Genomic DNA, 14,731 nt, shown 5'->3' on the forward strand with positions numbered 1-14,731 from the left:
AATCAGACTGTTTGCCGTTATCACACTGTCGCAAACATAAAACTGTACTCAGTGTTTCCCAAAATTCAGTTTATTCTGCTAAATGTTGAAGTTTCCACACGGACACCAATCACACTGAATCCGTACCTCTCACTGATACTGCGTAAATATGAAGATATTCATTATTCTCCGTGTCCCGGATGATGTAAACTCCCCGATCAGTCAGCTTTACTCCTCTCAGTGTAAGAACTGTGTTAGTGAGTGATGTTCTCGGTCTGTATTCAGCTGTACAGTGTAGTGAGCTTCTATCCACGGTGCAGATCTGTTCACCATGTGGATCTGCTGAATCTTCACCCTTATAGATCACCTCCACTCGCTCTGATACGTGCAAATCCAGCTGCAGATCTTCACCAGGGATTATCTGAACTGATGATGCCATGGCTGAGGAGAAAAAACACTCAACATCTTAACTGGGTGTAAATGTGATATAACACATTAAACCTAAATCAGTAAGAGTGTATAAGCTATAGAGCAGGTAAAGACACTTACTCTCAATGCTGAGACGCAGATCATTAATGTCTGTGCCATCACACTCACATATGTATAAACCCTTCATACTGTAATCAGCTGCAGTGATGGTGAGGGTGAGATTTCCCTTCAGGTACTGATCATGGGACATTTTAAATCCCTCCTTTAGTGACCAGCAGGATGTCTGATCACACCGAGCCACTGCATCATCTCGGTTACTGGACAGAGTCCATTTGGCCTCACGAGAACATTTCCGTTTACAGGGCAGAGCAGCAGCCTGATTAAACTTCACCTGTACAGTAGGGACAGCTGATACAGATACTGAAAGAGAGAAGCAGGTAAACAGAATAAAATATAAACCTATACATGCACATATGATTAAATTAAAATTAAAATGTGTATATCTCACACACTTCAGTATAAAGCCTTCCTATAAAACTCTTTGTGTTTATAAATAAAACAATATGCACATGTGACCTGGTTGCAAGAAAACCATAAGAGACCAGAACCTGTCATAAGAGAACTACAGATTCTTTCAAGAATCAGACTGATGTTCGCTAAAATGTTCTTCAGTTGTTATTATGGATTAGCACTAAAGGACAGCGAGTGCTGTTCAGCTAAACTAACAGTGGAACTCTAGAAGATCCTTACGGCTCGGCGTCCTGTCAGGGGCTAAATGATGCTAAGTGGTGCTCTAGCCTGCAGCGACCAGATGCACACACACACACACACACACACACCTCATAGAAACTCCAAGCGTTTATACTAGAGAGAACACAAAGGCTTACAGGTCTCCTGATGATTACAACATCCAGGATGTCGTCATGGCACTGAAAGCTCCATGAACTCATCTGTTAGCTGAACAAAGTTAGTGAGTTCACTTTAAGCTGGTTAAATATGTCCTTTATAATTAACTCCTCAGGAGGAACGTGATCCAGGTATCTGGCCTCAGCTAACTAGTTTCTTCAGTAGATTTTAGGCAAATTATGTAAGTTTATTAAAGCAATGTAAATTAGTTATTTTAGTTAAACTAGCAAGCTATATGTTATATATCAGTAAAGATCAAGATATTTTACATGAATACATTTTGAAGTGTTTTTATTATTTTTTATTTACTGAAATGATTTCTAAACATATATGCTAATGAATCAGAAAAAAACCTAAAAGTACTGACACTTTCAGCCTCATCACTAAATCCAGAGTAAATAAACAGAATAAATCTAAAAGCCTCCATCCCGACAGGCTCCTCCCCCTTTCCCCTGGTGACTGGTACACTGCTGCTGTTTGGCCTGTATTTGCATATGGAACCTGATTGGCTCTTATATTTGATGACGCAGTAACACTCTCCTGTAACTCAGGTTTGTTTCTTAATAGAAGGATTTTCACACTTTGATCCTCTGAACTCTGAAATTAAATCCTGAGAAAGTAAATGTAATTAATCCTAAAACATGTTTAATAGAGGTTTGTAAGACTGTAAGAGGAACTCGCTGAGCCCAGTGTGAGCAGTGAGACTGAAATCACACTCACCTGTGATGAACGTGAGGATGAATAAAAGCAGGACCTGGTGAGGAACCCTGCAGGACTCCATGTCTGAGACACAACACCACCAGCAGCACTGCACAGGTGAGAACAGGTGAGGAATTAACCAGGTACCTAAACACAATAAGTGCAGTGGGAAAGCTTAAGAACAAAGAACGACATGGAGAGTAGAGACAGGAACCTCACACACACACACACACACACACTCATACCTAACACTGGAGCTGTGACGGCTAAGTGAGGAGCTAGTAATTACTAAGATTGATTAATATCTATTTGTAGCTATCTACTTCATAGAACTTTGTAACCTCATCAACTGAAAATTACTACTATTACTACTACTACTACTAATAATAATAATAAGCTACGATAAAAGTTATAATTTAGGGAGAGCGTTCATCTTAATTACAGCCTGGACTATTTTTCAACAGCTATCTTTGTTGAGACTAAATGTGGAGCAAAATTAAGTTTAAATACCTCAGAAATATTTCTTGATACAACCACACCAAGATATGTGACACTGTCTGGGGCTAATTTAAATGGATAAGCAGAAAAGGAAGATAGTTTTGCAGCTTGATTTATAGGAAATAGCTCACTCTTGGAAAGACTGACATTATATCCTGACATAGTGCTGAAACGCTCAAATACAGCCACAACATGAGGAAGAGAATTATGTGGATCTGAGATATACAGGAGCAGGTCATCTGCGTATAATGATAATTTACGCTCTCTGCCCCTCTAATAATTCCCTGAATAACTGATGTTGATCTCAGCAAAACAGCTAAAGGTTCAATCGCTACTGTGAAAAGTGGGGACACATGGGATAGCTCCACTTCGGAAGTGAAGTCCGTCACGTGACTGCGGTTAAGCCAGCCGTTCTTCCTGAAAGACTTTTACGCACTTAATTTTAACTTAAAATTACTACTACTACTACTACTACTAATAATAATAATAATAATAAGCTATGATAAAAGTTATAATAAATGTGTTTTTTTTAAATCACAACATAACCACAAAGCTAAAGCGGCAGTAAAACCGGAAGTGAAGGCCGTCAGGAGCCATTTTGTTGTTTATCCTGAGATAGCTAGCTCACTACATTAACGCTATTTTCTCTAGTAAATACACCACCGTTTGGCGTTTATTAGCAAAAACAATAAAAACACTAAACACTACTCTAAATAACAATCCGGTATTTCTGTACAACTATTTACAGAACTATTTACTGTCGGGTGTTTTATTTATTTATTTATTTATTTATTTATTTTCCACAGCGGCCATTTTACAGAAACTCTTCATGACGAGTTTATTAAAAGTGCAGCTCTGTATTAACACATAAACTCATCTCAGTCGCTTAAACTGTAATATTTATATAACATTTGTGTGTTATAATATCTGTAATTAACTCACCGTGTGAAGGTTAAACACTCGGTCTGATCCACTCCGCTCCGTGCCGCTGAAGCTCCATCTTTTACACTTTCAGTTTCGATTCAGAGCGAGTAAATCTCACGCATGCGCACTTCACTCTCACAGCTAGTGATCTGTAACAGCCTGCATCAGTCTTTTACAGGTTTTTTAAAGTTGTTTTTTCTCAGTCAGTTTTAGCGCTTATTCCTCTCAGCTGTTAATATTTTATTGAACTAGACACAAACTACATGAATTACAAATCGAGCTAACACATTTTTCCCCTTGTGGTGCATAAATATTCCCACCCTTTAGAAATGTTGGTCCATTGATACATGATAAACAATGTGCATTATGAAATATAGGCATCCAGTAAAACAGCTGTGTTTAATTTTAAAAACTGTGAGAAACTGAGTTTAATCATACTTTTATTCAGTGTCCTACAAAATTAATGACACTGAAAATACGGAGACAAAAAATAAACAAAAAAACAAAATTTGTACCATTTTACAGTTTTAAAGCTTCAGTACAAATTTACCACTGTTGTTTCCATTCTCCATGAGTTTTTAATTGTTATAAAAATATTGATGATATCCGCAATATATCATAGAAAAGTATATTGTGACATCATTTATCACATTATTATGTCATACTGCACAGCCCTATATGACACACAGACACACACACACACACACACACACACACGTTAAGCTTTTGTCACAAAGGGGAAGGTCAGTATTTCAACATTTAGAGAGTAATCCTGCACTAAAGTAATGCCACACTTTGATTTCGTGTTGTAGCTCATGATCTTATTTGCATGTTGTTGTGGCTTCTGTAAACTGCAGGACTGATGTTATGGTTTAGATAGAAAAGGGGAGCTAAGATTAATTTATAGGTATAGAACAGATACTCATGCTTTTCTTCTGAGATACACTCACCAACCAAATTCTAAAACTCACCAACCCCATTCTAAAACTGTGTTCTGAGATGCTTTTCTGCTCACCGTGGTTGTAAACAGTGGTTATTTGAGTTATTTGAGTGAATTATTTGAGTGGTTGTTTGAGCGTTCCTGTCACCTGAATTAATGAGCAGGTGTACAAGTGTTCCTAATAAATTGGTCAGTAAGTGGACTTTACAGTGCGTGGTCAGCGGTCTCAAAATTGGTTGTGGGTGTATGGGGTGGCCTGGGTGGGTGTTTAAAAAGTACAATGTTCATAAACAATATCTGTGATGAGGAGCTGCTTTGCATTCATTTTATATTTAAAGGGGTCCCTGGCTGCAGCATCTATTGCTTGAGGCATTTCTGTGCATTGTGTTTGGCTCGAGATTATTTTAGAGTTTTGAAATTATTTTTATAGATCTAGGTCTAGTTTTGTATACAGTCAGATCCGTAAGTATTTGGACAGTGACACAAGTTTCGTAATTTTGCTTCTGTACACCGCCACAAGGGATTTGAAATGAAGCAATCAAGATGTGATTGAAGTGTAGACTTTCAGCTTGGGGTTTAACAAAAATATTGCATTAACCTTTTAGGAATTACAGCCATTTTTTAATGGAGTCCCTCCATTTTCACAGGCTCAAAAGTAACTGGACAAACTAAAATAATCATAAATATTAGGATTATCACCAAATGCTGAGTTTCCTCCCTTGAGATGCATGGAGGAGTTGCTGGCCCTCCGCCAGCAGAGCGCTGCTGCCGCTGCCATTTCCCCTGAACCCCGCTGGGATGCCCCTGCCTCCTCTCTAAAATGATGCTGAAGACCTACCTCCACATGTTTGAGTGGCTCACCACCCATGAAGGATGGCATAAAAGGGACTGGGCCCAAGCGCTTGCACCATTCCTCACTGGGGAGGCCCAGCTGGCCTACTACGCCCTTGCACCAGGGGCGACTGCTGATTATGACATCCTCAAAGAAGAAATCCTGGTGCGGTGCGAGTCTATGACCACCAGCCTTCCAGAACGCCTCCTGACTCCGCGCCACCGCCACTCCTCCCTGCTCACCTGTGCCACCGCGACCCTATATATAGCTACATATATATAGCTACATATATATAGCGACCCTCCTGTCCCATTCCTCACTGCAGCCCACAGTCCAGAAAGCCAGCCACACCCACTCTCCCTCCACCAGCACCACCATTCCCCATCACAACTCCACTAAATAAATTAATACACGTTTGTTTGCACTAACCCTGCCTGTTCTGATATATAAAATGTATATTTGCTGGTATGTATACTTTATTTTTGCAAAGATTTTGGACTGGTCCTCGTAACCCAGTATACAACAAACACAAATGCAGCAGCAAGATTTCACTCCTCTTTTAAATTCAATTCCATTTTATTTCATTTATATAGCGCTTTTAACAATGGACACTGTCACAAAGCAGCTTTACAGAAATCCAGATATAGATTTAGATCCCTAATGAGAAAGTCAGAGGCAATGGTGGCAAGAAAAGACTCTCTGAAATGACATGAGGAGGAAACCTTGAGAAGAACCAGACTGAGAGGAAACACCTCCTCACTGCTCATCCACAGCTGCATACTATAAAGTCAAACAGTACTGAGTGTGTGTAAAACTGCTAAAGTTACTTGACATGAGCATGTATAAAGATGAAAGATAGATAACAATTAAAGCCAATAACACACATTATTTAATAGAAACATTATTTTCATAGAGCTCGCTTTGTGCACAGGGGCATTGAACTATTCATTTATTCATTTTGCATCTTCAGTGGTCAGAGGCAAAAGCAACCAGAACTTCAACCAGCAACAAACGCCCACAATCCTGAACTACAGCGATACACAACGATGCAAAATAGAAAATAATTCAGCAACAAAGAGAATTTGCAGATTATTGGTTCCTTTAATGATGTCAATAATAAATTTAGAGGATCTGGGGCCTCATTTCTAAAGTATGGATGCCAGGGTGAAAGTGTGCATATGCACAAAGCCCAGAAAACTGCATGCAGGCAAAAATAAAATAAGATTTATAAAACTTTGCAAATGTGCACCTGCATGATGACACCTAAAGCAATCTTCCACCTGTAGCAGTTTCTCAGACAGTGCAGTCACCTTGAAACAGGCCAGAGGTTTGTATTGTGTATAGTGTACATTGTGTACCCTTACTCCTGTATAGTCCTGCATGGTGCGCGTGGGAACTTAAACTCGTGATCTCCAAGAGAAAGCAGGGTTTTTGATGTTCCTTACCAATAAACTCCAATCTGACCCGTGATATTTTGCGTTGTCACTTCAGAGCTCGTTACGATTCCTGATTATAAAAATAGTCTGTTTGTTGTTTATCCTCTGATCCGTTATGATTATAGTGTGTTTCAGTGAGATGGCCATGACTGGTGATCAGAGAGCACAAAAATATCTCCCCATAAAGACATCATTACACTCCTTACAAAATAAAACACTATGTATAGTCAGTAAACCTGCGCTTTTTACACTGAACAGAGTTAGTGAGTAGTTTTGTTTAGGGCAGACGCTGCATTACTAGCGGGCAGGTGTAAGTTTTTAGGTATGCTACTGTACTTGCTGGGACTGTTAATTTTTTTAGTAGTTGGTGAACTCAAACGTAGCAGTCGTTTACGTTCACACTAAGCTGTGATGGAGCTTACGGTCTACAGCTGCAACCATCTGCTGGTGTTTTAAAGCTGTGCTGTTTCAGAGTGACTCTGTCCCAGTGTAGATGCACAATTCCACTTCAACACTCTTCCTGTGCACTAGCCCTGCCCCTGGACCCGAGGTTTTACCAGTGAATGTGCTGATCACTGATCAGATCATCTGTCTCCCAACAGAGGATGGCTTACTTTTAGAGTCTGGTTCCTCTCAAGGTTTCTTCCTCATGTTGTCTCCTCTGGCTTGTTCATTAAGGATCTAAAACCAGACCTGCATTTCTGTAAAGCTGCTTTAGCACAATATCTATCGTTAAAAATCACTATATAAATAAAACTGAATTGAGTGAAATCTGGCCAGTCTGGGTTTATATCAGATCTGATCTCACAGCACAGGTGAAATAACATCACAGTCTGAAATCTTGTGTTGGCTTTAATAAAACTCAGCAGGTCCAAAGTGCCAGTGCTGAAACCACAGTGGAGGTCAGGAGGTATCTGACTGATTTACATTTCTAGTGTTTAGCAGAGACTCTTATCCAGAGAGATTCATACCTCTAAGAACAGAAACCCACTGGAATCCTGCAGGACAAATTCTGCTTCTTTTACAGATGCAATAATGAAGCAGCTGCAGACTTAATCTACATTTGAATAAAGGCAGAGTAAAGTATAACATTAAATAAAAGGATAAATGTTTTAAATATTTTCTGATGTTCCTAGTAAAAAGCCCCAGCAAAAATTATTTCCCAAAATAAATACATACAAGTTTATTTGTTTTTCTGCATCTGTTTATTCCTGTATTCTTCTGAAAACGTCTGTTTATTCCTGTATCCCTTTGACTTATACAAACAAGTATTATACATTACACGTCATCAACTACAGAACGTAATAAATAAGCAAAGGAGGATTTTCTGATGTCACTTTCTGAAGCCATCTTTAGTCAAGGCACCACAAATGAGCTATTTACATATTTACATTATTCTATAATTTCTATCCAGAACACAGACAAAATTAATTTACATTTACATTTATGCCATTTTGGCAGATGCTCTTATCCAGAGCGACTTACAGGAGTGCGTTGAAGTCTCTATCAATAAATACACTCTGATACTGGTTCGCTAGGTCACAGACTAAGAATACCATCAGTCCAAAAACTCTGTTGGGGAGATGATATGGTAACAATACAATACAAAGTTGTTGTTTTCCCTTTTTTTTATGAATTTCTAATTTAAGTACTTTAGGAGGTACGTCTAGGACCAAGTACTGAGCCTTGTGGGACACCAGTGGAGAGTCTGCGGGGAGCAGATGTGGATCTCCTCCATGACACCACCGGCTGTACCACCAATTCCTAGACTCATGGACAAGAGAGTCTTGTGGTTCACTGTGTCAAACGCTGCTGAAAGGTCAAGGATGATGAGGATAATCAAAAGGTGTTGAGATGGTGATCAACAGTATTTTTGCCCAGGAGTTGTAGCAGTGAAGCTGAGTTATGGAGCAGTTAAGCGCCACTGCAGAGCCACGACTGAGGGGAGAAGATGGAGTCACTCCGGTGTACAGTAATAAAACAAAGCTCAGTGAAGTTAATCAGCTACAGCAAATACAACACCAGCTAGTGAACACGTGTGTATGAGGACACACCCAGTAAACACTGATCAGTCCCAGCTAGTGAACACGTGTGTGTGAGGACACACCCAGTAAACACTGATCAGTCCCAGCTAGTGAACACGTGTGTGTGAGGACACACCCAGTAAACACTGATCAGTTCCAGCTAGTGAACACGTGTGTATGAGGACACACCCAGTAAACGCTGATCAGTCCCAGCTAGTGAACACGTGTGTGTGAGGACACACCCAGTAAACACTGATCAGTTCCAGCTAGTGAACACGTGTGTATGAGGACACACCCAGTAAACGCTGATCAGTCCCAGCTAGTGAACACGTGTGTGTGAGGACACACCCAGTAAACGCTGATCAGTCCCAGCTAGTGAACACGTGTGTGTGAGGACACACCCAGTAAATACTGATCAGTCCCAGCTAGTGAACACGTGTGTGTGAGGACACACCCAGTAAACACTGATCAGTCCCAGCTAGTGGGAAAGTTACTGAGCAGCTCAGACTGACATGGAGCAGCTCACAAGGAGAAGAATCACAACAGACAGGTGGAAAAAACATGAGCTTGCAGGGTTCACAAACCTGAGCACTTCTGGAGAAAGTCAGAGCAGAAACAACGATGCAAAACAGAAAATAATCCAAACATGCTGTATGAAGTTATAAGTCTCTTCCCTCTGTTACTCCATTCTTATGTTTGAGCTTCAGGTTCTCTTCCTGCTTCATCATCATTTGCTTCTCTGGCAGTTTAGGCATTTCTGAGGTACCATTCAAGGTCTGTTCTCTTCCTGCTCCACTGCTGATCCTCTATACAAGCTAATAGAGATGAAACGTATAAAAAATCATTAAAGTGCACATTATTAAATACTAATCACCAACTTCAAAACCTACACTCAATAAATTCATCACATCTCCTGAAAGGCTGAGGAATAAAATTAAGATGAATTCAGTTGAAAGTCTTTATTTATAAAGAGACTGTAGAGGATTTGCTTCTCAGAGTGAGACTGGAGGAATTCAGTTTTAAAGAGTCAGAGCATCGTATGTAATGCTGAGTGTTCAGATAAATATTTAAAACTATTAATAATCTGATGTTTAAACAGTTAACTGTTCTCTCTCAGTGATCATGTGAGATTACTGAATTAAACGTGGAACTATTCTGACAGTAAAAGTGTAATTTATAGGTGATAATTCTATTTATTTTGTGGAAGTGTGCATGCAGTGACTGAGTGGCGTCTAATCAGGGTGATGTGCTGTGGATTTTATTCTGGTTACAGCACACAGTCATGTGATCTCTGATGTCACGGAGCTGCACGTCGCTGGTACTTACTTTAGCAATTTGGTAGAACTGAAGTCAGATTTACTCTGCAACAAGAAGCTGCAGCAGCAGAAGCACAGCCCTGCCACCACCAGCACTATCAGGACAATCGCCCACAATGGTAGCGCTCTCTCCTGCTGATCTGTCTCAAACACACACACAGACACAGGTGGCTTAAATGACTTTATCCTACACACACACACACACACACACACACACACACACACACACTCACACACACACACAGAGGAAATTCCATTAGCCCGTGCAGTGTCTCGTGGATGTGAGAAAAATTCAGTGAGAAGTCACAGGGCTACATGATGAACTGGGTTCATCAAATTTAATATTAATATTTAAAAAAATCTTATTAATGAATATTAATAAAAAAAGAATCAGACTAGATGTGTCATAAACCTGATAATCACACAGCATGTGGCGAGTTCACAGTTCTATACACTGCAAACGAAGTCAAACACCAGACAATGAGAGAAGCGCAGAAGGCTAATTATATGTTTCTATAATCACTGACAGTAATATGGATTTATATTTATAAGTTATTGTTTGGTATTTAAAACATTTTCTGATTTTAACTAGTAGCTAAATGGTCATGTGATCTTATATTAAATTAAAGCCATCATCAGATGCCAAAATCAGACTGTTTGCCGTTATCACACTGTCGCAAACATAAAACTGTACTCAGTGTTTCCCAAAATTCAGTTTATTCTGCTAAATGTTGAATTTTCCACACGGACACCAATCACACTGAATACGTACCTCTCACTGATACTGCGTAAATATGAAGGTCTTCATTATTCTCTGTGTCGCGGACGATGTAAACTCCCCCATCAGTCAGCTTTACTCCTCTCAGTGTAAGAACTGTGTTAGTGAGTGATGTTCTCGGTGTGTATTCAGCTGTACAGCGTAGTGAGCTTCTATCCACAGTGCAGATCTGTTCACCATAAGGATCTGCTGAATCTCCACCCTTATAGATCAACTTCACTCGCTCTGATACGTGCAAATCCAGCTGCAGATCTTCACCAGGGTTTAACTGAACTGATGATATCATGGCTGAGGAGAAAAAACACTCCACATCTTAACTGGGTGTAAATGTGATGTAACACATTAAACCTAAATCAGTAAGAGTGTATAAGCTATAGAGCAGGTAAAGACACTTACTCTCGATGCTGAGACACACATCATTAATGTCTTCGCCATCACACTCACACGTGTATTTGTTCCTCATACTGTAATCAGCTGCAGTGATGGTGAGGGTGAGATTTCCCTTCAGGTACTGATCATGGAACATTTTAAATCCCTCCTTTAGTGACCAGCAGGATGTCTGATCACACCGAGCCACTACATCATCTCGGTCACTGAACAGAGTCCATTTGGCCTCAAGAGAACATTCCCATTCACAGGGCAGAGCAGCAGCCTGATTAAACTTCACCTGTACAGGAGTGACAGCTGATACAGATACTGAAAGAGAGAAGCAGGTAAACAGAATAAAATATAAACCTATACATGCACACATGATTAAATTAAAATTAAAATGTGTATCTCTCACACATTAACAAACTAACAAAGTTAGTGAGTTCACTTTAAGCTGGTTAAATATGTCCTTTATAATTAACTCCTCAGGAGGAACGTGATCCAGGTATCTGGCCTCAGCTAACTAGTTTCTTCATGTAGATTTTAAGCAAGTTATGTAGGTTTATTAAAGCAATGTAAATTAGATATTTTAGCTAACTAGCAAGCTATATAGGTTTATATATAAATAAATATTTAATGTATATACGTCATCTCTCACTCAGGAGTCTATAATTCATGTTTTATATCATATATGATCTGTATACATACATTTTAAACAATATTGCTGTTTTACATTTCACTAAACGTTATTATACGCGTTTCTCTTTCCATTATAATCACAACTGATTAAATAGCAGCATAAAATAAAAAGAAAAAAATATCAGTAAAGATCAAGATCAAGATATTTTACATGAATACATTCTGAAGTGTTTTTATTATTTTAATTACTGAAATGATTTCTAAACATATATGCTAACGAATGAGAAAAAAACCTAAAGGTACTGACACTTTCAGCCTCATCACTAAATCCAGAGTAAATAAACAGAATAAATCTAAAAGCCTCCATCCCGACAGGCTCCACCCCCTTTCCCCTGGTGACTGGTACACTGCTGCTGTTTGGCCTGTATTTGCATATGGAACCTGATTGGCTCTTATATTTGATGACGCAGTAACACTCTCCTGTAACTCAGGTTTGTTTCTTAATAGAAGGATTTTCACACTTTGATCCTCTGAACTCTGAAATTAATTCCTGAGAAAGTAAATGTAATTAATCCTAAAACATGTTTAATAGAGGTTTGTAAGACTGTAAGAGGAACTCGCTGAGCCCAGTGTGAGCAGTGAGACTGAAATCACACTCACCTGTGATGAACGTGAGGATGAATAAAAGCAGGACCTGGTGAGGAACCCTGCAGGACTCCATGTCTGAGACACAACACCACCAGCAGCACTGCACAGGTGAGAACAGGTGAGGAATTAACCAGGTACCTAAACACAATAAGTGCAGTGGGAAAGCTTAAGAACAAAGAACGACATGGAGAGTAGAGACAGGAACCTGACACACACACACACACACACACACACAGTCACACACAGTCACACACACACAGTCACACACACACAGTCACACACAATCACACACACCTAACACTGGAGCTGTGACGGCTAAGTGAGGGGCTAGTAATTACTAATACTGATTAATATTTATTTGTAGCTATCTACTTCATAAAACTTTGTAACCTCATCAACTGAAAACTACTACTACTAATAATAATAATAAGCTATGATAAAAGTTATAATTTAGGGAGAGCATTCATCTTAATTACAGCCTGGACTATTTTTCAACAGCTATCTTTGTTCAGACTAAATGTGGAGCAAAATTAAGTTTAAATAACTCAGAAATATTTCTTGATACAACCACACCAAGATATGTGACACTGTCTGGGGCTAATTTAAATGGATAAGCAGAAAAGGAAGATAGTTTTGCAGCTTGATTTATAGGAAATAGCTCACTCTTGGAAAGATTGACATTATATCCTGACATGGGATAGCTCCACTTCGGAAGTGAAGTCCGTCACGTGACTGCGGTTAAGCCAGCCGTTCTTCCTGAAAGACTTTTACGCACTTAATTTTAACTTAAAATTACTACTACTACTAATAATAATAATAATAATAAGCTATGATAAAAGTTATAATAAATGTGTTTTTTTAAATCACAACATAACCACAAAGCTAAAGCGGCAGTAAAACCGGAAGTGAAGGTGTCAGGAGCCATTTTGTTGTTTATCCTGAGACAGCAAGCTCACTACATTAACGCTATTTTCTCTAGTAAATACACCACCGTTTGGCGTTTATTAGCAAAAACAATAAAAACACTAAACACTACTCAAAATAACAATCCGGTATTTCTGTACAACTATTTACAGAACTATTTACTGTCGGGTGTTTTATTTATTTATTTATTTATTTTCCACAGCGGCCATTTTACAGAAACTTTTCATGACGAGTTTATTAAAAGTGCAGCTCTGTATTAACACATAAACTCATCTCAGTCGCTTAAACTGTAATATTTATATAACATTTGTGTGTTATAATATCTGTAATTAACGCACCGTGTGAATGTCTGAGACACAACACCACCAGCAGCACTGCACAGGTGAGAACAGGTGAGGAATTAACCAGGTACCTAAACACAATAACTGCAGTGGGAAAGCTTAAGAACAAAGAACGACATGGAGAGTAGAGACAGGAACCTCACACACACACACAGTCACACACACACCTAAGACTAGGAGCTGTGACGGCTAAGTGAGGGGCTAGTAATTACTAATATTGATTAATATTTATTTGTAGCTATCTACTTCATAAAACTTAGAATAAGACTCAAAAATCAGTGACCAGAAAGCAAACAGTCTGGGACAAAACCAAAACATACGGGCAAGTGTAGCAGGGGATCTTTTTTTAAAAAAATGCTTGTCAAATTCACTCGGCTATCAAAATTACTGAAATTTTTTCTAGTGCTTCAGGTCTTTGCCTGAATTTACAAAAATGTGAATTGTTTGCCTTGAAGAGTTGCCATGACAAATCCATTTGTAATATTCCTATAAAGGACGTTCCAATCTATTTAGGTATGGCTATTTCCAAAAATGAACAGGACAGAATCTCACTAAATTTTAATCCCGTGATCAAAAAAGTAAAGAGCAGATTTAATATTTGGTTACAGAGGGATTTATCTCTTAAAGGTCGTGCTCTGCTGGCTAAAGCGGAAAGTATTTCTAGGCTTACCCATGTTGCTTCCTCAATTCATTCAGATAGTAAAATAAATAAGATAATTGATCAAACGATGTTAAATTTTCTGTGGAAAAACCGCGTGCATTATATTAGAAAATCTGTGATAGTTAATTCATATATTAAGGTATTTCTGGAACTGCCCTATCTTGGTTCACTTCTTACCTGTCAGACCGCCAGCATTACATCTCTGGCTAAGTCCTCTACTGCTCCTGTTTCTCACGGTGTTCCTCAGGGTTCTGCTCTTGGGCCTTTACTCTTCATCATCTATATGCTCCCTTTAGGTAACATTATTCGTCATCACGGCTTTAACTTCCATTGCTATGCAGACGACACCCAGCTCTATATCAGTTCTCAACACAACTCTCCTTTTCCC

The 14,731-nt window shown here is 39.0% G+C and overlaps 1 protein-coding gene across 8 annotated transcripts in view; it reads right to left on the reverse strand.

Annotated features, from left to right (window-relative positions):
* The window catches only part of LOC117597014 (uncharacterized), an 82,128-nt gene extending 69,190 nt beyond the window's left edge, over positions 1-12,938 (reverse strand). For 3 of the 8 annotated variants that reach the window (XM_053233383.1, XM_053233381.1, XM_053233382.1), the window contains exons 1-4: positions 3,454-3,921; positions 2,035-2,122; positions 529-828; positions 127-420 (exon numbers count right to left, since the gene is read on the reverse strand). In XM_053233383.1, the coding sequence (XP_053089358.1) occupies positions 127-420; positions 529-828; positions 2,035-2,095 (655 nt within the window). In that variant the 5' untranslated portion in view covers positions 2,096-2,122; positions 3,454-3,921. Of the gene's footprint in view, positions 1-126; positions 421-528; positions 829-2,034; positions 2,123-3,453; positions 3,922-5,695; positions 9,483-9,993; positions 10,124-10,755; positions 11,050-11,157; positions 11,458-12,429 lie in introns of those variants that run through there. The other 5 variants (XM_053233377.1, XM_053233375.1, XM_053233376.1 and 2 more) reach the window with 3 other exon arrangements.
* Positions 12,939-14,731: the final 1,793 nt, after the last annotated feature.

The sequence above is a fragment of the Pangasianodon hypophthalmus genome, chromosome 4, assembly GCF_027358585.1.
Source record: "Pangasianodon hypophthalmus isolate fPanHyp1 chromosome 4, fPanHyp1.pri, whole genome shotgun sequence".
In the NCBI taxonomy this organism is placed as follows: Eukaryota; Metazoa; Chordata; class Actinopteri; order Siluriformes; family Pangasiidae; genus Pangasianodon; species Pangasianodon hypophthalmus.